The sequence below is a fragment of the Anthonomus grandis genome, chromosome 7, assembly GCF_022605725.1.
Source record: "Anthonomus grandis grandis chromosome 7, icAntGran1.3, whole genome shotgun sequence".
Taxonomy (NCBI): domain Eukaryota; kingdom Metazoa; phylum Arthropoda; class Insecta; order Coleoptera; family Curculionidae; genus Anthonomus; species Anthonomus grandis.
Window position 1 is genome coordinate 32,650,352 of NC_065552.1, and position 23,230 is coordinate 32,673,581.

Sequence of the window (23,230 nt, forward strand, 5' to 3'; positions counted from 1 at the left end):
CTTATCAAAATACTTATAGAGCTCGACATTGATAGCCGGGACATCAGAATTATTACCAACCTCTACTGGAAACAAACTGCAAAAATTAGAGTAAATAAAAACTTTGGGGAGAGTTCGTCAGCGATGTGTGCTTGATTATTGTTTAATTTGTATAGCGAGGCAATTGTCCGTGAGGCTTTAAGTAACAGACTAGAATAAAGTAAAGACTAGATCTTAAAAAAAACTGAGTTTCTGGTCATAACGAAACGAGAAAATATCCAAGGTAAGCTGATCATAGACAATATACCTATAGAGTAAGGAAATATAAATATCTGGGTAGCTGGATAACGGAAACGTTGGATCAGGCAATTGAAATAAGATCCCAGATAGAGATAGCAAGAGTAGCATTGTCAAATTACAAAAATGTCTATGTAGCAAGGATATTGCAATTTAAAACTTCGACTACGAATGTTAAGGTGCTACCTATTTTGGAGCTGAGCCTTGGATTCTTAAAAAGGACGAAATGGATAAACTTGATGCCTTTCAAAGGTGGTCCTATCGTCGCACATTACAAATATCCTGGAAAGATAAAGTCACGAACATGGAACTGCATCTAGAATTCAATAGGAGAAGGAAGTAGTTAACCCGCTAAAAAGAAGAAAACTTGATTATTTCGGATGTTATAAGGGGACGTAAATATTACTGCAAAACATAATGCAGAGAAAAATAAAAGGGAAAAGACGCCAGGGAAGAAGAACTTCTTGGTTTGGACTAACATTAAACGAACTATTTAGACTAGCTGTCAGTAAAATAAGAATTGCCCTGATGATGTCCACCCTCCGACGAGGAGACGAAACTTGAAGAAGACTTCACTACCTTCCTCTACTTTATGAACATCGGTACGTCAATGAGTCTTTGACCAAAATGGAAAATTCCAAGGTTTCTAAGTATATTAAAAAAAAAGGTACCTAAAGTGACATCTTCCGGAGATAATTATAATTGAATTAGTGACCTTTAAATTACGGCCCCTAGAGGCCAATTTTCGAACTCAAAATTTCCAATGATGTCAGATTGACAGTTTCCGAGATATAGCCGCTATCCGCTTCTAGTGAAATACCCTGTATATACTTAGTATATCTATATACTTAGATACATAAAAAATATTAACTCATACAATAATATTATTTCTATCAAAATTATTTTTATTGGAAAATTTCCATGTGAATTAAAACATGAATCTTAAAAAAATTGCGTACCTGGCAGAGCAATGATTCGCGGCAATGTGGATGGATCCTTATCTGAACTTTTAGATTTCAACTTAATAATACAACCTTTTTGTTCCTCACTCTCCAGGACATATCTTAATATCACCGGCCAATCCATTATACCCTCTGATTCGTTACTGTTAACAAGTTCTCCAGACTCTCCTTCTTCCTGCATTTCCTTTATCCTAATATATTATTTTATTAATTAGAGACTTATTTAGCAAACAATGCATGACGCTTACCTTTTTAAGGTCACACTTCTTATTTCAGTGGGCGACAAAAATATGTTATATTCCCTTTCCAAAGTTTGTTTAACTTCTACACCAGTCATTGAATCCATACCCAACTCAGCGAAAGTCGAATGTATGCTGACAGCCTTTATGTCTCTTATTCCTAAAAACTCAATATATAGCATTTTAAGGCAGGTATTACATAAATATTACCTAATATTCCGCCAATAACTTCCATAATATTGCCAGTTAGCGAGGTAGTTTTCTTTTCAGCTACCACCATACTGGAAACGATTGCAGCATCATTCTGCCTTAAAAGAGTATCCATAACATGCAAACAGTTCGATATGCTTTGTTGTAAGGTACCACCAATTTCTAGTTCCACATGATCCTCCTGCATTTCAGCCACAAGCCCAACCTAAAATTGAAATATTTTTGAAATAATGCATTAAGAAGGCAAGACTACTCGCTATTTTGAGATGGCTTGCACCTAGCATCTGATTACTCTATAAAACATTGATTGGAGATGTAAAATGACTGGAAAGTGCTCTGGTTGAATTTATAAACTCTAAGGGTACATAATAGTTTACATAACATCATATTGTGTAATATCTGATACCACCCTGTTAATAAGTTAGTTAATCTATCAAAGTGGAATTTTCACAAAAATCCAATTAAAAAATATAACGCACTGCTTATTTGGAAATCTGAATAAATTGGATTTCATTATCATTTCCCATTTTAGGGAGTTTGGGTTTAAGTTTCCATAAGTTCTACAATTTATTGCCGTCACTTTATATACATTAAAAACTCTTTGTACATGACATGGTTAACTTCAATCACATAATAACTTAATAACAAAATAAAAAACATAACCCACCTCTCCTATAGCGCCCCATTGAATAGCCAAGCCTGGATACCCATCAGCTCGTCTTTTTTCACATATTCTTTCCATTACCGAGTTTGACATACCGTAGTTTGTTTGTCCAGCGTTACCTCTACCGCAAGATACCGAAGAAAAGACGACAAAGTCTCTATAATCAATAAAATAGGATTGACATGAACATTCCAACCTTATTAACATATACCTTAATTGAGGGCACAGTTTTCTAGTAATTTCATCCAAGTATTCAGTAGCGCATGCCTTAGGACCGAAAGACGCGGCAAAAGATTCTTCATTTTGATTTGGCAAAATGGCGTCCCTTAAAACTACAGCTAAGTTAAAAATGGCTCCTATTGGCGCAATGCTGTTTGCTTCTTTTATAAGGTCTTCACAGCCTTGTTTTGTTGTTATATCTTTGGTGGAAATTGTGATGTTGCAACCGTAACTTTTCCAGATTCTAAAATTTAAGATGAATATCTTGGTTAGGTGTCTAATCTTAGATACGGTTAGTAGGACGCAACGATGTGTCCTTTTGTCATACTTTGCATAAGGACGGGATCCGATTGTTACCCTTATCGGATTCAGTCGAGAAATAATTAAAAGTTGGTAGTTAGTTGAGATAAATAAATAATTAAAGAAAACAACAAAACAGAGCGTCATTCCATTCAGGACCATATATGGCCTCGAAGCTCTACACGATAAAAGCTTACCAGCTTCTTGTTTGGCTCAGATTGACACTATGATTATCAGTTTGAAGCTGGAAAATCATCAAAATGAAATCAGCATATCGGATAATCAAGGGAAGCATGCGAAAGTCATGTCACGAGAACGATCATTTAAACGAAATCACAGGATAATTCATTTTCTGCAAACCTTGTTTCAGATTTGTATTCTCAAAACCTAAAAGAGCACTCAAAACTACTGAAAAGTTTTTATATGAAAAACATAGACTTCCTTGCCCTCGATCAATTTCTTAGAACTTTGAAAGACTAGAATCAGTAAAAAACAACTTAGTTTGATTTACACATATTTCCAAGAGAGGAAATTTTTAGCTATATATTAACGCACACAATTATTTGTATTGGATTTTGAATTAAAAATGAAACGTAGAAATAGATATTTTTATATTCTATTTTTAAGAGTTTTTATATTCTATTTCTATGACTATTATAAGAGACTATTGTAAGTATAACATTTATAAACCAAATAAAAAAATTAACATTCTCATTCTCTCCTCTATGTATCAGACAAATTTTAGAAGTTGCCTTGACGATTTTTTTAATAATACCTTTTGACCTGTGCTCTGACATCATTTTAGTGTTTTAGTTTGTTTCCTATTAAATATTTTAATTTACTTCCTCCAAATTCTGTTTTATTGACAGTTTTACTTATTTTTTAATCAAATTTATCAAAAAGGTGCTTTTTTTGAAATTTTTTCAATCTGTTTTGTTATAATTAATTTTGGTAATGTGTGTAAATTTTATGGTAAAATGTTTTAGATGTTATGTTTGTTTGAAATTTGAAATTTAAAGTGAATTTGGAATTTTTTAGCTTTTAGGATGCTTGAACACAAGATGTTGTTTTGTCTTACGTAATATAGCACATTTTCTTTCTTTCTACTTTTTTTCATTCCCAAGGCTTCTAAAAAATGTGTCATGGCAACACCGCAAGCATAAGTGAAATGTCATCAAAAAAGACAAATAAAGCCGATCTTTTTACATATAAATATCGATATGACCGAAAGGGGAACAATCTTCATAAACGTAGAATAGGGGATCTCAGAAATAGGCTTAATTAAAAACTTGAATGTGAATTGTGTGTAAAATACGAGTGTAAGCGAAATAAGAATATACCTATGCACACCCATCTATAGTTATTATATATTTTCAATAAAGATATTAAAGAAGGGGTAGTATTTAATCGAACATCAGTTTTTATACTTTTTAGCACGTTTAAAAACTGGGTGGAGCAACAAAAATACTTATTGAGCATCTAATAAAGTTAATATTGTCAACTGTTTTATACTAATCTGGATAGCTATTTAAATAATAAAGCTTCTAAAAACTGTTTGAACTTCATACTTTATAAAATGACAAAAGCTAGTGAGCATAAAATAAAACAAAAATAGGCATCACAAATATACTTTATTGTCTTCTATTTATAAAACATAAAGAACAAAAAATGCCATTTTTAAAACAGTATTTGAACCACAAAACAAAACAGAGTGAACATTAAACAAATTATTAATAAGACTTCAATAAATTACTATTAATTTATTATTATAGTAATTATATTATTATTAATCTTTTTTTTTTAATAATTAGAATTACCAAAGCAGGTTTGGATTTTGATGGACGTCCACGCTTTCTTTTTTTGTCCAATATGGATATTTTTTGCCTCTACAGGCGGAACTGTATATTTTAATTTAATTGCTAGGCCCAGGAGATGTTTGCACATATACATCTTAAAAAACTGTGGACAATTGCAGCTACCATTCATCCAATCATCTTTTTCTTTGGGAATTGTTGCTCTCCAAGTGGAAAAAAAAATCATTGAATTCATCAAAAGTTTCCCAAGGTTTTTCAGCCTGAACATCCAATACTTGACCTCCTGGTACTATATAGACATTGTTCTTCGTGTCAGCATCTAACACCTTTATTTTTTTGTCTAATTTTGCCCATTGATATGCTTTTGTCCAATCAGGAAGTTTAATAAGCGGAGTAATTGAAAAGGACTCCTCTGTAGTTTTGCAGGACCATTCGTTAACCATCTCCGATGCGAAAACCAGAAAACGAGACAAAGGAAATCTTTCGCGTAATGTATTGCTATCTTTTATGGTTCTATTAAACGATTCCGGTGCGTTGTTTATGGCAGGTGATCCTGAGGCAGCACCTAGGTACCAATTGCGATTTTGAGTTAACCACTCTTCTTTGAAGTATTTAATAAAATTAGTTTAAGTTTTCCATTTCCTCATAAAAAGCTGTGATGCGCTAGTAAAATGTTCAGAAGAAGTAACGGACTGTAAAGGATCAATGTCTTGTAATATATTCTTTCGGGCGTTTTTGTCTGAGCAAGTTTGTTCAACCCTGGTGTGCATTTTTGTTTTTGCATGTGCCCAACACATTCTCACAATGGGTCTGAGGACCAAAGACTTCTGTAAAAGCATTTTGGATGCTCTTTGCGACATCACAAACTAATACCGACGGTTGTAGAGAATGTCCGTATACAAACAAAACCTGTTCTTTTAAACTATTAAATAACATGGTAAAATCTTCCTGACGCTCGTTTGTCGAAACTCCTAGACATATCGGATGAAATTTTCTATGTTTATCTGTAGTTCCTACAACTAATACCGGGAACCCTTGCCAAATCAACTTGTATGTCGCATCAGCATGGATAATATTTGCATGACGTTCTGCTAACCCCAGTATCAGTAAATGTTTTGTAGACAATGCAAAGCGAAAGGACATTGGTTCATCCTCGAATATATAATAAGAAAGTACAAACACTTGGTGTATGTCCTCGGGAACTGCTGTATGATTTAATATCCATCGCTCCAGTTCTCCTAAACTAAAGTATTTTCTGCACGAACAACTTCCTCCGCTTCTTTAACACATGCAAATTTTCTTACAAAGAGCCACTGCTTACTCTCGCTACGCTTTTTTTTTTGTTTCTAATTCTTCAATCTCCGAATCACTGTCCGAACGATATGAAGGAATTTCTATTTCATTCTCCATTTGAATATTGTCATCAGAACTATTCCCGGGTAAAACAGTATCGAGTTCCATGATTATTTAATGTTTAAAACGAATAAAACGGTGCATAAAACAACTGTTTATACTACTGAAATATTATATACATCATAACAAATAAACGTATATGGGAATCCCAAACGCAGTTAACTGTCGCTCCAGTATAAATGCACGTTGCCGGATTTTTTTGCTCATGCTCATTTAGAGTTTTTGAAGTTTAGTTGGTATTTTGGTAAACTGGTTTAGAAAATTAGAAGTTTATTTAGATTTTTTGTAAGTTTTGTGTTTTTTTCGGTGCCTGCTTTTGTTGGCAGATTAAAAATATAATGATGCCTTAAGTTTGTTCACCGATAAATTTATTTGATATACATAAATATAAAAGTTGCCATGTTAGTTTCCAATTAGTTAAAAATTTCCCCTAAAGAAGTCAGCACACTGTATATATTATCTCATGTAATATAAAATAAGTGATGTAAAACTGGTATTTGTTCGCATCATTTCATTGTATGAAACAATGAAATTATGCGAAAACTTGCAACATGAATGAATTTTAAAAATTAATTTAAGAAATCTATTAAATATTTAATTTACATCTTTACTATAATGAAGTGCCTTAAAAAACACATAAAAAACTCATAAACGGTAATATCACTTATATTTAAAACATACTCTATTATTAATAAATCTTTATAATGTAAATATTTTTTTGACGACGTCACTGGTAGTGATTCCTTTTATTGGTGTCATCAATAATGGCATCGAGCGGCGGTGCCATGCCATTACCTTTTTCTTTAAAATACATTATCTACATTAATTTAACGTTGAATATCGGCTTTATTATAGGGAAGGTGTCCTAAAATGACATACTTTTTATTTAAATCTTGTTTATGCAAAAACCATTTAAGATAATTACCTCAAAATAATACACCACGTTGCTTTAAATAACCTTTTTTGACAAACATAAACAAAAATATTTCAACTCTATTTAAAACTTGTAAGAAAATGCATTTTAAAAAACGTTACACTATGTCGTTTTACAAACATGTATATTGTGAAATGACACAATCGTGGGGTATAAAATGACATATACTTAAAACAAGTGATAACACAAATAGAATTTATAAAATATAGTTAAAGAAAGTAAGCTAATACGGAATTAGTCGTGGCAAATCTCGTAAATAAACTTTTTGACTTTTGGAGAAACTCCAGCACATTCGCAATGTGCCCAATTGTGGCACTTCATACAACTAATCCAAGACTCCCTGGATCGAGAATTTTCGAATAGATCGTTGCAATACAGGCATGCCACTTCATCCTCATAATCCTCGGCTGCAAAAGGATCTTCTTCACTTTCGCTTCGTGCAACAAAACTTGTCTCACCTGAAAGGTTCTTTTTAAATTGATGCACATTTTTTCGCAATTTCTTTTCTTCCTTTAGCTTTAACTCTTCTAAATTGGGAGTAGTTGTTAAGACTCCGGTTATAGTTTGTCTGGTCTTCCTTTTTTTGGTTCCTCTTGCTACAGGCACTGGCGAAATTTCCTGTAGAGAAAACCTTTTCCTTAATGGTTGATTCTGTTTTATATTGCTTTCTGTCTGATCACCTCTCGGTTCATTTTCTTTATCGACACTTTTGCCTTAATAATAACAGTAAACAGTAACACCAATTACTGTTATTTCATTGCTTGTTGATGGTTGTGCTGGGCGATGAGATGCTTCCTCTTCTATGGTCGGTTCTAATAATCTATTTGTTGTCTCAGCCGGCTCAAAAAACTCGTCTGGGAAAGTATGTGGATTAAATGGATAAATTCCCGTATTTAAAAATGCGCTTGTGGCATTTTTAATTGTAGCTGCTTTCCCGTAAGCGGACGTAAACAGTTCACCAATTTGATGTAGTGTTATTACTCTTCCTGGATGGTTTTTCAATCAAAGTGCACATTCCTGGTTATACAATGTCTTTAGTGGACCATAGAAGCTGACATCCAGGGGCTGCATACGATGGGTACAGTGGCCAGGAAAGCATAAAGGGATTATTCCATTTCTTGTGGCAAACGTCAAGGCATTTAATGATTTGTGGCTAGTGTGCCCATACAGAAGTAATAAAACTTTTGAGTGGGGAGAGGCTTTAACAAAAGTCTGAAAATGCTTTAACCACAAAGCAAAGGAATCAGATGTCATCCATTCAGTCTCGTTAAATAATCCCAAAGAACCTGGAGGTAAAGCATCTAAAAGTTCCCCCCTTCTATTTTTCCTAGCAAAAATCAAAGCAGGTGGCACAAAATTACCTACACTATTCATGCAGCAAACACATGTTACATGCTGACCTCTTTTAGCACTGGTTAATGTAATGATCCTACTTGTTTTATTCCAGTTTTGGCAAAAATTTTTGAAGGCCTTTGCACTGTGGACAAACCACTTTCGTCCATATTGTAAATCCGATGCACATAATTTTTTTCTTTTTTTAGGGTATTTTCCAACGTATTAAAAAATTTTTGCACTTGTGGCCTATTAAATGCCATGGCTCTAGCCGCAGACACAGCTTCAGGCTGCCTTAGAGATATTTCAGGATGTCGCATACGAAATCCTCTCAGCCACTCTCGTCCAGCGCTACGATCTTTAAATCTATTTGGAATGCCATTTTTAGTGGCAAACTCATACGCAAGTTTCTTTATATCTGTTGTTGTTATCCCGAACAATCTAGACTGAAGTAATAGTAAATGCTCAACTAACTCTCTTTCTTCGTCTTCATTAAATGTGGTTGGAAACCGACCCAAAACTTTCTGACAGCCCTTAGCTCTTTTGTTTGTATCATTTGCTCTTCGCCTTAATGTGGCTTGGAAAACATTGAACAATTTCGATGCTTTCAGCCACCCCATTTGGCCACCTTTTACAGCGTTAATTGCACTTAGCATTCAACATCAACTAGACGATTGTCTAGTTGATGTTTTTTCACGTTTTCCCACCATAATGTAGCTAAAGATGTTTGTTTGTAAAATGAGATAGTATGCCATTTTACCTTCATGCCTATCTGTGTCGTTTTACCCGCAGTAACAGATAGTCCTTTGTTAATGGAGAATAATCTTATTTCATATTAAACGACATTTCCGCGCACGTGAATCTGAAGTATACACTTACATTTAAATACTAACCCTGGTTTTACTTTAAAATCAGCACAATTTCGTTATAAAAACAGACTTTCAAAACAGCACATGCAAAATTTCTACACCGCTAAAAATAATTTTTTGAGATTATCTTCTACATATCATAAACGTAAAACAAATAGAGTGCCCACATGATATCTGGTCTTGGTTTGTGACATGCAAGCATACTACAAACTATTGACTAGATGGCGCCAGCAGTTGAAGAATAAATACCGCTATGTTTTACGATATTATAAAGTGTTTTTTGAAATTTCTACATAAGCATTTTGCATCATTGTATCAGGGATGTTGCAAGCAAACAAACTGCCCATAGTTCCACGCCATGCTACTTCTTGCCTTTCAATGTTCTAAGATCAATTCCATCTAAATATCTTAGAATTATCGATCTTTGACTTTAAGCTTGCTGAAATTATTAATTGTGGATCATTCACTCCAGACCCTAAACTGGCCAAGCGAAAACACACTTCACCATTCAGACAGAACCTCTATTGGTAAAAAATAAACTATATTCACTTGAAAATGTTTATACCCTAATTGGCCTCCTATAGATCTTACTGTTACATTTGATCAGTTTTGAAATTTCTTGCCCGTTAATTACACTTACAATACTTACGACACTCTATATTGTTGATATCCAGTACTAATCCCCTTTCGAGAAGTTAACACCAGATTTTGAGCTCCTCTAAGAATAAGCCAGTCAGCCAACTCTAATCCAAAGCCACCCAGGCCACCGCAAATTACATAAGTCTTATTCGGATCACATAAGTACCTGAAAAATTTTAAAAAATATATTTTAAAGTTATACATGGTAATAATTTTACTTTTATACCTTGGAAGACATTTAAATTTCTCTTGATGATGTTGTTCATCCTCGTTCCTTATTTCAACTAACACTTTTCCCATATGTTTTCCTGTGGTCATAAATCTAAACGCCTGCTCGACCTCGTTTGTTTTAAATACTGTCGGTTGTAATGGTTTAACCGCACCTTAAAATATATTTCTGAATATATAGCCATAGCTTTAAAGCACTAAATCGACGTACCACTATCAATGAACTTTTGTAGCAACGTTTTAAGCTCCATTTTAACTTCGTCTGGTTCATTAAAGAGCTTGTCCAACATAACTCCATGATAACTGATGCCTTTTTCGAAAGGCAATAGTGTTAACTGATTATCATTGGCTAAGTCAAATTTCCCAATTTCTAAAAACCGACCATTTTTGGCCAAGCATCGTACAGAGGTCTGTAATTTCTCTTCAGCAAGAGAATTAAGCACTATGTCCACTCCAGCACCGTTTGTTTCTTTCATTATCATTTGTTCAAAACTGAGATCTCTAGAGTTGCCTATGTGACTTTCTGAAATAAGATATATTTATTTTATGATCTATAGAGCGGGATAATGTTGGAAATACCGTTAATTTGTGGGAAATTTCTTTTAATGTATTTTCGTTTCTCTTCGGTGCCCACAGTGGTGAATACTGTACAACCCATATTTAAGCAAAGGTTTATGGCTGCCTGTCCAATTCCGCCAGTTCCTGAATGGATTAGTACTGAGTTACCGGGTTTTATTTTACCAACCTGATAACATTAGGAAAAAATTAAGACATTTTCTTAGTAAACGTCCAAAAATATTTTTTTTATGTTCTTTAGTACTTACGACAACCAAAGCATATAAACAAGTACTATAGACTACAGGCACTGTAGCTGCATCTTTCAGGGTCCATTTGTTTGGCACATCCCATAAAAGGTTCTCATCTGATTTAACCATTGTAGCCAATGTTCCTTGAGATAACATACCCATCACTCTTTTACCACTACAAAAATAACAACACATACATTTTGTTTTCTTTTAACTAATGCGTCTACCTTAAAGTTTTTCCAGAAAACTCAAAACCTTGAACGCATTCTTGCTCCCTTCGATTTCTTGTGATCACATCTGCGTTTATTCGGCCTGATGCAGTCATAACATCTCTGAAGTTTAAGGAAGCATAGTATATCTAAAATATTAAATGATTTAATGCGATTTACGATCATAATCACCATGGTCACCCTTACTTTAACAATATTTTGATTTTTGTTATTCTGAATTTTCAGAGGTCCTTCGATCCATTTGATGCTTGATAAATCTCCTCTAACTGTGCTGTTGGCATAGCAGTGTTCGCTTTCAACTTCTGGTACGTCATCTGAAGAAAATAGACGACTTAGTACTAATTCAATTTTGATTTTTAAAAAATGTAGCTCTATAGTTATAACACAGCATTCAGATAATATATGCCAAAAACATACCATTTATGACCAAATGTTTCGGACATGTAACGTACATTCTAGCATCAAAATGAATTTGGCATCAAATGCTTTTGAGGTAAAGAGGAGTGTTGGAGCAAAACCGAATAAATCCCTATTAAAATTCGGTATGGAAATCGATTTTATCGAGCAAAACCGAATAAATCCACTTTTGATTCAAAACCGAATAAATCAAGGAAATCAAGGATAATTTAATTAACGTAATAAGAGATGGCACCAGGGTTGTATAACGCCAACAGCAGTAAAAGGTAATGACCTTTTACTGCTGTTGGCGGCATATTTTGTGTGGGATAAAACAGTATATTTTTAGCAGTAGTCAGTAGTGCTCATCTGATTAGTCTTGTCCCTGCGCTCCGTTTGCCGCAGTTTCGCGTAATTTTCGCGGGATATTATTTACATTCGATTGTTTTTGCTGTTATATAAGCACGTGTTGTTTTGATTTTGCCGATACCGAAAGGAGAATAATATGGATGAAGATATAATAGGTGAAACAGTAGCCGTATGTGATGCAAATGAAGGTAGCCGAATAAGAAAAAAGGTTGAGAAAAAGCAGAGAGGAAAACCTGGAAGGTAAGATTTACTTTTTAAAGGTGTTACTTAGGATATGAAAGAAGGGGGTAATTTGTTTAATTTAAGAACGTGTGGCGTGTCATTTTAATCCTTGTGTAACCAAGCAAATAAAATTGTTTTCTTTCTGTTTTAAAATTTAATTAAAAAAAATAAAATAATCGTGGGGATGCGCTAGATTTTTTATGATTTTTTTATTGTTTTTTTTTAAAAGATATTTTCTAGGCTGATTGGTACCTGAGTACGCAGTTGGTTACACAAAGGTTAAAGGATTTTTTTTATACAAAAGTACATTTTTAGTTTTTTAAAGAGGCGAGGCGCTTAAGATTTTTTTTCTGTTGTTACAGATACCAGGATCCAGATCCAGACTTAAATGGTTTTAAGCGACCCTGCTCACATAATAACAAAACTTATCAATGTGAACAAGTAAAAATATCTGATATTAAAGTGACTAGAAGGAAGCTATATGAAGTTCCAGATAAAAAAGTACAAGATATAAAACTTGGTCATATGATTAGTGTTTGCGGTACCGTAAGGAAGAGATCTGTAAAAGAAAATCCTCGACAAAGAGGAAGAGCGGCGAATTTCTTTATGAAAATTAAGAAAAATCGATCAACAGAAGTAGTTAAGGTTTGTAAGGAGTTTCTTCATGGCTGCACTAGCAGTGAAAAATCACAGATTGTTTACCATTTGTAAGACTGTTGATTCAGGAGATATTCCCAAAGAACGTCGTGGTGGGGATCATGTTTCAAAAAAAAGTTTGTCTAAACGGGATAAAGTTCAAGAGTTTATCGGAACATTAAGAGCTACTGAAAGTCATTATAATCGAAGCAAATCTAGAAGGATTTATTTACCGGCCAATCTCAGTGTTAAAAAATTACGCCAAATTTATAATGAATAGGCTGAAAATCAGTGTAAAGTTAGCTACGCAATGTTTAGAAAGATTTTTGTTACAAAATTTAACATTGGAGCTTTTATATACCCATTGTAAAGAAGAGCCAGAAAATTCTTTGACATTTTGCATTGATTTACAACAGGTGCAGCCGCTACCGCACACTCCTATTTCTGATGCATTTTATTCACACCAAATAAGTATGTATTCATTCTGCTGTGTTTCCATGAACTCAAAAAATCCTACTTTTTATATATGGACGGAAGATCAATCTGGGAGAGGTGCTACCGAAATCGGATCTGCGTTGTTGGACTACCTAACAGCTTTGGACCTAACTGGCATAACTCAGATAAGATTGTTCTGCGATGGATGTGGGGGCCAAAACAAAAGTTCCCACATCATTCATATGTTAATGTTTTGGCTCTTAAAGTACTCTCCTGATAATATTATTGAAATTATCATTACCTACCCTGTAAGAGGACATAGTTTTTTACCAGTGGACAGAGTGTTTGGACACATGGAAAAAATATTTAGAAACACTTCAACCATTGGTTCTAAAGAAGAATATGTTGGATACTATTCTGAAGTTGGAAATGTTAACATCTTAGGATCAGAGTGGAAAACTTTCAATATCAAGGAGTTACAAGATTATCTTAATAAAGTTGCAGGAATATCGGATTTAAAACGAATTCGTTTACAAAAAAATCACATTAAAAAAACTGGAGAAATCAAGATATCAATCGCATGCTTCCAACACTACCGATTCGAAGCCCAGTCAGAAGTTAAAGAATATCTCTATAAAAGAGGAAAGAATTTAAAGAACTTTTCGTTGTCAGAGGTCCCACTGCGCAATAGCATTCCTAAAAAAAAATACAGAGTGTAACACAACTGATGGAAAAACAATTTGGAAAAGAGTGGGCAAGTGAAGAAAAATTTGAATGGTATAAAAAACTGCTGTGTAAAGACGAAGGTGAAAATAATGAGAAAATTTCTCAGGAAAAGGATAATATTAGCAATGATTGCGACTGCTTGGAGGAAGAATACGCACTCCATATTTAGGTTTTAGTTAATGACTGTGTTGTTTAAAGAATTTTTATTTTATTTTTATTTTTTCTTTTATTTTTTCTTGATATATCGGATTAAATATTTTAAGAAATGAAGCTCTCTTGTTTAAAACAATGTTTTTATTGCTGCTTGGTAATAAAATTTTGGACAAAATCAAATAAATCCAATACTTTTGAGCAAAACCGAATAAATCCATTTTTGGTCTTGTTATATTTCAAAAAATAATAATTTTTCAAAATTGTATTTAAATAGAATGTATTATTAACGACGTCTCCAATAATATGTTCTACCAAAAAAAAAGAAAAAGATAATACTTTTTGCGTTATTAAAAATTCGGATTTTGTTCAAAATCATGTTTGGTGGATTTATTTGGTTTTGTTTGCTCCAACACTCTTCAATTTAAAAAAAAAAGGAAAACTCCGCGAGCCCGAAAAATAGCAAATAAATAATTTCAAATATCTAGTTTCTGACTAATAGGCGTCTAAGAATTATAAATAAAAATATAATATAGTACCATTTAAACGCAACATTTCGTTTAAATCTTTACACAGATATTTTGCAAAACTATGCCAAAATTATCTAAATGATGTATTTAAATTACCCGCCATAGTAATGACAGAATTATTGGTTAGAAACTAAAGTCACCAGATTTACGTTGGCAGCACTAGCTGCAGTGACACTATAAACGGTCGCAGATGGCGCTTTTTGTCGTTTTCACCGGTTTAATGGCGAGTTGTGGGTTGTAAGTGTGACGCGACAACGTGGTGCAAACGTGTTCTAATACTTTTAATACGGTTTAATATCAGAATAATATAGAAGAAAAAAATAGAAGCGAAGTATTAATCTATGGTTTAATATTTCAGATTTCAACGGTGTAATTTCCTGTCGTTTAATTTCCGCGTTTGTGAATGAAATTAGCCATAGTAGTTGTAAGGGCTTAAAATTCGTCTATTGCTTCTGTAGGTAGGTAAGACTTTTTGTAACCTTAGTTCTAACATAAAAAATATTTATGTAACATAGATGAAATTTCTGTTATATTATAAAAGTATATATAAAATACATTTAATGATTTCAAGTAAATATTGATTTTTATTTTAATAAGATCTAAATTAAAAAATTGCTGTAAATGTTGTAAATGAAACATTTGTAATAAATTTAACAGCAAATATATCATGCACTAAAGACATACCTACGACATTCGCAAATGTCGCAGAAACATCCTACATCAGATGTCTTACAAGGTGGCATGGAGTCTGCCAGACACATTTCTGGTACATCTGGAAGGTAATAGGGTCATTGCTGGCATCTTTCTATTATCGCAAGCGAATGTCTCTGGCATATTCCTAGCATGTTTCTGTGTTATCAGGGAACGTAATATAAAGCTGCAACCTTTATTGATTTCCAATCAATATGTGAATTTGACTACACGTTTCTTTCTGAGCATTTTATATTTATTAGAAAACGATACGACGTGTACGGCTTTACAGACTTTTCAGAGAGTCTCGGATTTAATTAACTTATAGATACTCCATCACGAATAATGGATCGCATAAAGTCACTTATTTGTTTTATTCTATGCACCTTGGTGAACCAAAAATCGGTAAAAAGTGTTGTGCCAGTAGATTTGATTGATCACACTTTGGTCACTTGTGCGATTAATGCAAGTAATTTAAAGCCCAAAACCCAATTCAGGACAATCAGAAATTTTGAGTCCTTTTCAGTCTGAACGAAAATCCATTCCCTGGAATAATAGTTATTATTTAAACAGTCTTGATGACAAAGTTTCTTTTATTTTTGATCACTACATTTCTTACTCGACATATCCCTTTCGTATACGTTAAATATCGTATTACAAAAATGTATGCACCATGTTTTACGAGCACTAAAAAACGACGGAGATAGAGCGCTTGCAAAATATAAAAAAAAACTAAATTGCGTTCTAATGGAGAGCATTATAAAACAGTCCAAAATATATTTACACTAGCCATAAGAAGGTAAAAATGAGTTTCTACATTAATTCCTATGATTCTAAAAATCCTAAGTAAACTTGGTCAGATTTAAAACATTTGAACATGAAAGTAGACCGAAAGCAAGATATTTCTGTGAACATTACCGATATTAATAGAATTCATAAAAATGTTATTGATTCTATACCCACACTCTAGATCAATGATGACACCGTCGATTTTTACAGGAGTAACCAAATGTCTGATACAAGCTTTAGGTTTCACTTCGTGACTGAGTGAAACTGAAATTTCCCATTGCCTACATAAATTAGAATAACTGCCATTAAAGTTCTATCTTTTATTTTTTTGGCCCTACATAGTCCACGTGATTAACCAATTCCTAAGGTAGCGAAAGTTGAGGCCTTGCAGCAACTACGTCCTATAAGTATATTTACCACGTTATAAAAGATTCTTTTAAGTCAATTTTATGCACAGTTATCTACATATCTAACGGTAAATAAAATTGTTTCTTGTAATCAATCAGGTTTCAAAAAGGGGCACGGATGACTGACTATAAGTGATGACATAATTGCTAGTACTTATAAAAATAAATTAGCTGTATTAGTGATTCTGGACTTTAGCAAGGCCTTTGACACTCTCAATCATAATAATAGTAATAAACCTTTATTTCCAACAGGCATATTGCCTAATAATAGGAAATTGATATACAGTATATAATTATATGATACAAAGAAAAAATAAATAAAAATGAAAATGTCAAAATACTAGTTCGTGATTGCCATATTAATTCCAGTTCTGATCAATTACTGCACCAACGATCACATGGACAGGGAAAACATTTATATTGCACAAATTACAGATTTTATTAGGCAAAGAGCATATTTCATCTAGATGTGGTTATTAAGTCTGGGGACCAAGAAAGAAAGACTAGAGAGAAGCACTGGACTAATAATTAGTCCATTAGGTATTATACGAACTGCTGAGTTCATACAAGTTATTTAAGTTGTATTATATTTGTTTAGATATCCATAATTTGATTTGGCGAAATGAAACCGAGACCGAGAGAAACAAATCAGAAATAGGTGCCACAATCAGTTTACGAGGAAAAGGGGCTAACAGGGTTATCAATGAAAATATGTCTATAAGGGCTTCAGCGAAGCAATACGGTCTCTGACATGTTTCACTCTATCGGTTTGTTAAAATAGAAAAAGATAATAAGTAACCAACAGTTGGATAGGCGTACATGCATATTGTATGGGTGCAGCCGTTAAAGATATTTTTTTTAAATTCGTCCACTTAAGTCAAAAGCAATGTTTGATGATGAATCAAACGTATAAAACGTGATTTTGTAACTGAAAAATTCGCTGGCCACAGTTATTTTCATAACAACCCATTTTTTTGTCAAATTTTACATTTTTTAAGACATTTCCGAAAATATTTTAGGCTCTTGCATAAGGCTTTCACTCAAAACTGTAATGTTCCACGATGCACATTTTGAGGTATTAAGGATTTTTATATCTCAAAAACTTTTTAAATTACAAGCATTTTTGAAAATCAGCCAACTTGAACTTTTTGAGAAAACAGTGAAATTTTACAATTGCTTACACTTGTTCCTAATAAACATTTAATTAGGAACATGTGTCCTCTTAACTGAAGTGGTGCTAGATTAAAACGGTCCAAAAGTTGATGATGGCTATACTAGCTGGATATATACCATCAAATCGAAAAATTCATCCATTATCACAAAAATGCTGGTCATACGTTTTATAAAAAGCAACAACATAAAATCTACAGTATCACGTAAAACATTTAATAAAAAGAATAAGGTTACATGTTTCGCCTGACCAGGGCATCATCAGACCTGCGCTAAACGCACTGCGTTAAATTAATATGGCAATGATATAGAGAGTTCCATACAGCGCAGCCATACTCTCATTTTTGACATAACAAAAGAAAAAAACACTTTAAATCTAGCTTCGGAGTATGAAGGTAATGGTCCAAGGTCGGAAATCAGGTCAAGTCTTTTCAAAATGGTATTGTCAATGGATTAGTCGTGGATGATCTAGAAAAAGTAATCACACTACATTTAGCAGCATTCAGTCCTAGCCTGTTCTCAATACACCAAACTCCCAGGTCATTCAAACAGTTATAAAGAAACAAGGAATCCATAAAAGTATCGATCTTAAGATATCGCTTCAGATCATCAGGGTAAACCAGCTTACGACATTTGATTCAAATAATTAGGTAATTGATGAACGATATGAACAAAAGGGGATCAAGGTTGAAAACCTAAGGCACACCCGAAGTTTTTTTGATTGAATGCCTTTAAACTGAACAAACTGGTATTTATTGAGCAAATTTGAAGGACACACATTAATTGACTAATCTGCGAGTAATAGAAACGTAGCATCCATTTTTCTCTAAGAGACCAAACGAAAACAAAACAAAGGTAGGAACACAAAGTTTGATGAGACCGTAATCTGCGAGTCCATACTGATTTAATTTTTTTAATAGGATATAATGATCTATTTGGTTAAATGCCTTTTGAAAAGCGGTGTAAATAACATAAACGTAAATAAATAGTCAATCGATACACAGACTCAATGTGTATCGATTGACTCGTAGATATGGGCTGATAGACACGACAAGTTTGTAACACATAATCGCCTACTAAAAACTCATGCTGATCAATAGAGATAGTAGAAAGACTGGTGCAAGATAATTTTAAATAATTTTGAAAAATTGCAAAAGTATTGAGATTGGTATGTAATTGCTTACTTGATCAAAGTCCCCAAACTTTTATATGGTAGTGTGCTTTATATTTTAATATGCTACTGCTAAAAAAAACTACCCGTTCACCAAAGAAAAAACAGTGATCTTAAATGGAAATATATCAATATATCTTAAAGTACTGAGTGGAGTGCCTCGAGGCCCATGCGCTGTTCTATTTAATTTGTATGCGTTCTGTTTTAGAACTTCTTTTTTGTCTTATAGCAGTCATTTCTATGCTGACGACACGCCGCTTTATCTTTCTTTTTACCAGATGAAAGTAAACAGCGATTTCTGCAATTAATTATGATTTAGCAACTTAATAACTTATCTAACAAACATAATTTAATCTTAAACTCCTTCAAACCTGTAGTCATTGTTTTTGGAGAAAAAAAAGTTATAGAGAGAAATTTAATAAAACACTTATGCATTATATTAATAATCTATCTTTACTAGTTCCAGAGTCAAGTAAAAACCTTGGTCTTAGATTTTCAGAGCATATTAACAAATGCCTTCAAAAAGCCTACATTTACCTAAAATTCATATTTCAATATCGTCGTATATTGAGTCGACAACTGAAAACAACATTTTGGGAATTATTTATTTTGTAATGTAGTTTATGGACCTTGCATTACTTCTTAAGTAGCCCAACTACTGTCTGCGTCAATATACAATAAAATTCGTTTTATATCAGACATCCACAATATCAATATAAGATTTAGGGGTAGGCTTACATTACCGCCACACCATACTGCCCTGTTTAAACGACCGATTTTATATCTCATCACTAATCTACTTATCTGACCTATCTAATGATTGTTGTGTGACTAATGACCAATGTTCATGAGTCTCTAGAAGGTGATGACAATATTGAAATACCATTATCTTAAAAAAAGAAATAATTTAGTTGCTTGGTGGTCATGGTCAAGCAGGAGAAAGTTGCTTCAAATACCAAAGAAGTTCAAGACTTTGGTATAAATTGATAAAATATTATGAATAAAAATTAAAAAATGTACTCACCCAAAATGAGATGTCTGTATGTACCCCAAGATCCGTTCTTAAAAACATTGATAACTAACTGTTTATCAAGTTGTACTTTATAGAATGGCATAGTTGGCTCAAAGTTTGGTGCTTTGTCTACTATAAACAGACATCTGATATGCTTGCAATCAGGTTCTTTAGAAATACAATTTATAAGACCTAAAACAAAGTTCATCTCAATTAACTGTTCTTTAAAAAAGTGTTTTTTGCTTACCAATTATACCATTCAGAGGTTCATTTTGGCACCACGCAATCACATCTTGATCTTTTTTTACCGCTTCCTTTAGCTCTTCTAACCAATCGAACTTTCTTGTCTTTGTATTGACATTTATAAAGACCCTTGATTTATTTGCCTGATTACTTTTTTTCAAAAATACTAACATTTCTTGGGGAGTTCTACATATATTTATTATTTGTAGCCCCATAAAACTTTGGCTTGTATCTGCATCTAAGGATTCTCTACTAATAACGAAACCAATATCTTTAGTAACCGCTACGGCATCTTGAAGAAGCTGTGTAGAAAATATCATATTGACTTTAGTTTTAAAATATATTTTAAGGTACTTACATTAGTTCTACTTAATAATTTGCTTCCAACTACAAGCGTACAGTCTGTTTCATGTTGTAATTTTTTATTTTGAACATTTACATTTAAATCAAGTGTTTGGCTGGTCAAGATACTAATGTCAGTCTGAACTAGTGGTTGATCACTTAAAACTTCTTGAATCAATGGAGCTAAAGAATTTTAAATGCAGATTAATATTTAATGCCGAAATAAAACCACATCTTACCTAGTGGGGTTAGATTTTCATCACTTTCTTCATCAAGAACTTCAACCGCTTTAATTTTAAGGCCGCAATGGTTTTCCAAAGCTATTTGCGTAAAGACTCTAACAGCTTGTTCCAGCGGTAGCTGTGCTTGATTTGGCACAAACTGATACTTTTCCAATACTGGTACTGCAGTAGTTTTCTTTCGAGGTATTGAAGATGCTAGCAGACCACTAATTTCTATTCCCCCAGATCTAAATGTAAAAATTCTCTTTTCAGAGTGGTTTAATAAGTATTTTAATTTATTTTACCTAATGATTCCAGAATTATGATATACTTCTACTGGCAAATCAACAGTTACATCCTGCCCTTTTTTCAGCAGATTTATTTGTTCCCAATGTCTATCGGGATCAATAGTTAATTTGGATATCTTAGTAGGAACAAACAAGAGTCTAGTATCTTCACTAAGAATCTGCATTTGAAGCATATTATCCATAAATGCTATCCAGTTATCGCACCACTGTATTTTACCTCTGGTTGCTGCTTGATTGCATTGAATGATTTTTTTGAAAAGGCCTCTAGTTATGGGATCAGTAAATTATTATCAAAAATTTGGTACTATTAAAAAACTTACTTGTAGTGGTAACCTCTGAGTCTTAGTTCCTTATAAATATCTTTGGAGTCCATCGTCTTTTCAGATAATTGTTCCTTAAATGAAATGTTTGGCATGCTGTGTGCGTCTTTTAGTTTGATTCGTCCTGTCACTACTGGAATACCCTCTTCTACATAATAATTTCTAATTAATATTGAGTCTCGTTTTTATTTTAATAATTTAACTAAATTGAGAAACTCGGGAGGACTTATGAGGGATCAAACAGTTGTAATGAAAAAGAATCTACCCCTAGCAAAATGACAGCCTTTCAAAATCTCATTTTACGTATTTTAATTTCCATTTAAAATAATTAAACTTTAGGTAACACAGTAACTATTTCACTACAAAAGATTTTGAAAATGTGCACCATTAACTTTAAGATAGTAAAATAATCTATTGGAGAACTCTTCTCACGCGATATGCATCAATTATTCGTTGACGTAGATTAAAGATAGATTTTGGCTGGGTGATGTAGACTTTTTGTTTCAAGTAGCCCTGTCAAAAAAAAGTCCACAGGTGTAAGATCAGGCGACCTGGCTGGCCACTCGGAAGGCCTTCGACGACCAATCCATCGATTAGGGTAAGTATTAGTCAGATATCCTCTAAAATTTCTGCTAAAGTGAGGCTCTGCCCCATCACGTTGAAAAACTGTTTCCAGCTCAAGTTCGTGAGGATTTTCTTCAATAATCTCAAGGATCAGTGGTTTTACTGTATTTTCCAATATGTTTAGGTTTAGATCCTCTGTTCTATTAAATTTTATTTTTTAAAATGGCGTCCCGTCGCCATTTTGAAGTGTTGTAAAATGAGCTAGGAACCAAAATGTAGTATTTAGGTTGGTAATTTAGCACACATCGCTAAATTAGCAACAAAAATAAACGCATTTAAAAATGCGGGAAGGGGCATTATATTATTGTATACAATTGCAAGGCAAATTTTAGCACTTTTGGCGTAATGTATTAATAAGAATTTAACATAATGATCACATTTAGACTAAGAATAATCCCAATACTCTCATAGGAAGTCATTTCAAAGCTCGATTTTCCCTAAATTGTTACAGTTATTGGAGCACGTTAAGCACCTCCGTATATTATTTTAATTGTTAGATAGATAGACAAGAAACGCAAACTGAGCCTCTCAGATCACCATTTAAATACTTTCAAAAATAATTCCGAAATGTTATGTCTAGTCTAAAACAAACAAGGTCTAAGGAACTAAATATCTGACCCTTAAGCAGTTATTAATCATCACTCTCACACATCTATTTTTAAAAGGGAAATATCTGAGTTATCTATGTGTCCTCAATTCATATGACAATAAATCGTTTTAGGTGATTGGTTGATGATTTTTCATGGATTAGCCAGGTCAAACCTCTATCAAGAGTGGTGGTAAGGTAATGTATAGTTACATTCCAAAGATGCTGGAAAAAACCACATCGTCAATATATCAATTTTTTTTTTCATATTCTGTATCTCTTTCCTGCTGTTTTGACTTCTTCAACTTACTTTACTAGTTATTACTATATTGCGAGAATGGTCCGATAAGTATTAAGCTTTACTAAAAACGAAAATTTGAGAGAAGTGACAATTTATTTCTCCACATAGTCTGCTTTTAACTTGATACACTTCATCCAGCGGTGCTCCAACTTCTTTAACCGATCTGAAAAATACGTTTTCTGGAGGACTGCAAAGAAGGCCTCCGTGGCGGAGATAAACTCCTCATTCGTTTCGAATTTCTGCCCGGAGAGTAATTTTTTCAAGTTTGGAAACGAAGAAGTTGCACGAGGCCAAATCTGCCGAATACGGTGGATATGGCAGAAGTTCGTAGCCCAATTCAACCAATTAAGTCGCGGCGATGACGGAGGTGTGAGCCGGCGCGTCATGGTGAAAGAGTATTTTTTCTTCGTCAAATGGGCGCCGTTTAATGTATATTTTATGTATGTA

General features: G+C 33.4%; 1 protein-coding gene across 4 annotated transcripts in view; it reads right to left on the bottom strand.

Annotated features, from left to right (window-relative positions):
• Window positions 1–23,230, bottom strand: part of LOC126738140 (fatty acid synthase-like) — a 46,355-nt gene that overhangs the window by 6,080 nt on the left and 17,045 nt on the right. For 2 of the 4 annotated variants that reach the window (XM_050443315.1, XM_050443316.1), the window contains exons 14-31: window positions 21,273–21,420; window positions 20,950–21,216; window positions 20,663–20,892; window positions 20,440–20,606; window positions 20,086–20,383; window positions 19,851–20,030; window positions 11,322–11,449; window positions 11,133–11,263; window positions 10,924–11,080; window positions 10,679–10,844; window positions 10,311–10,622; window positions 10,098–10,254; window positions 9,882–10,037; window positions 2,563–2,814; window positions 2,355–2,508; window positions 1,688–1,892; window positions 1,487–1,637; window positions 1,236–1,429 (exon numbers count right to left, since the gene is read on the bottom strand). In XM_050443315.1, coding sequence (XP_050299272.1) covers window positions 1,236–1,429; window positions 1,487–1,637; window positions 1,688–1,892; window positions 2,355–2,508; window positions 2,563–2,814; window positions 9,882–10,037; window positions 10,098–10,254; window positions 10,311–10,622; window positions 10,679–10,844; window positions 10,924–11,080; window positions 11,133–11,263; window positions 11,322–11,449; window positions 19,851–20,030; window positions 20,086–20,383; window positions 20,440–20,606; window positions 20,663–20,892; window positions 20,950–21,216; window positions 21,273–21,420 — 3,453 coding nt within the window. Of the gene's footprint in view, window positions 1–1,235; window positions 1,430–1,486; window positions 1,638–1,687; window positions 1,893–2,354; window positions 2,509–2,562; window positions 2,815–9,881; window positions 10,255–10,310; window positions 10,623–10,678; window positions 10,845–10,923; window positions 11,081–11,132; window positions 11,264–11,321; window positions 11,450–19,850; window positions 20,031–20,085; window positions 20,384–20,439; window positions 20,607–20,662; window positions 20,893–20,949; window positions 21,217–21,272; window positions 21,421–23,230 lie in introns of all 4 variants that reach the window. The other 2 variants (XM_050443313.1, XM_050443314.1) reach the window with 1 other exon arrangement.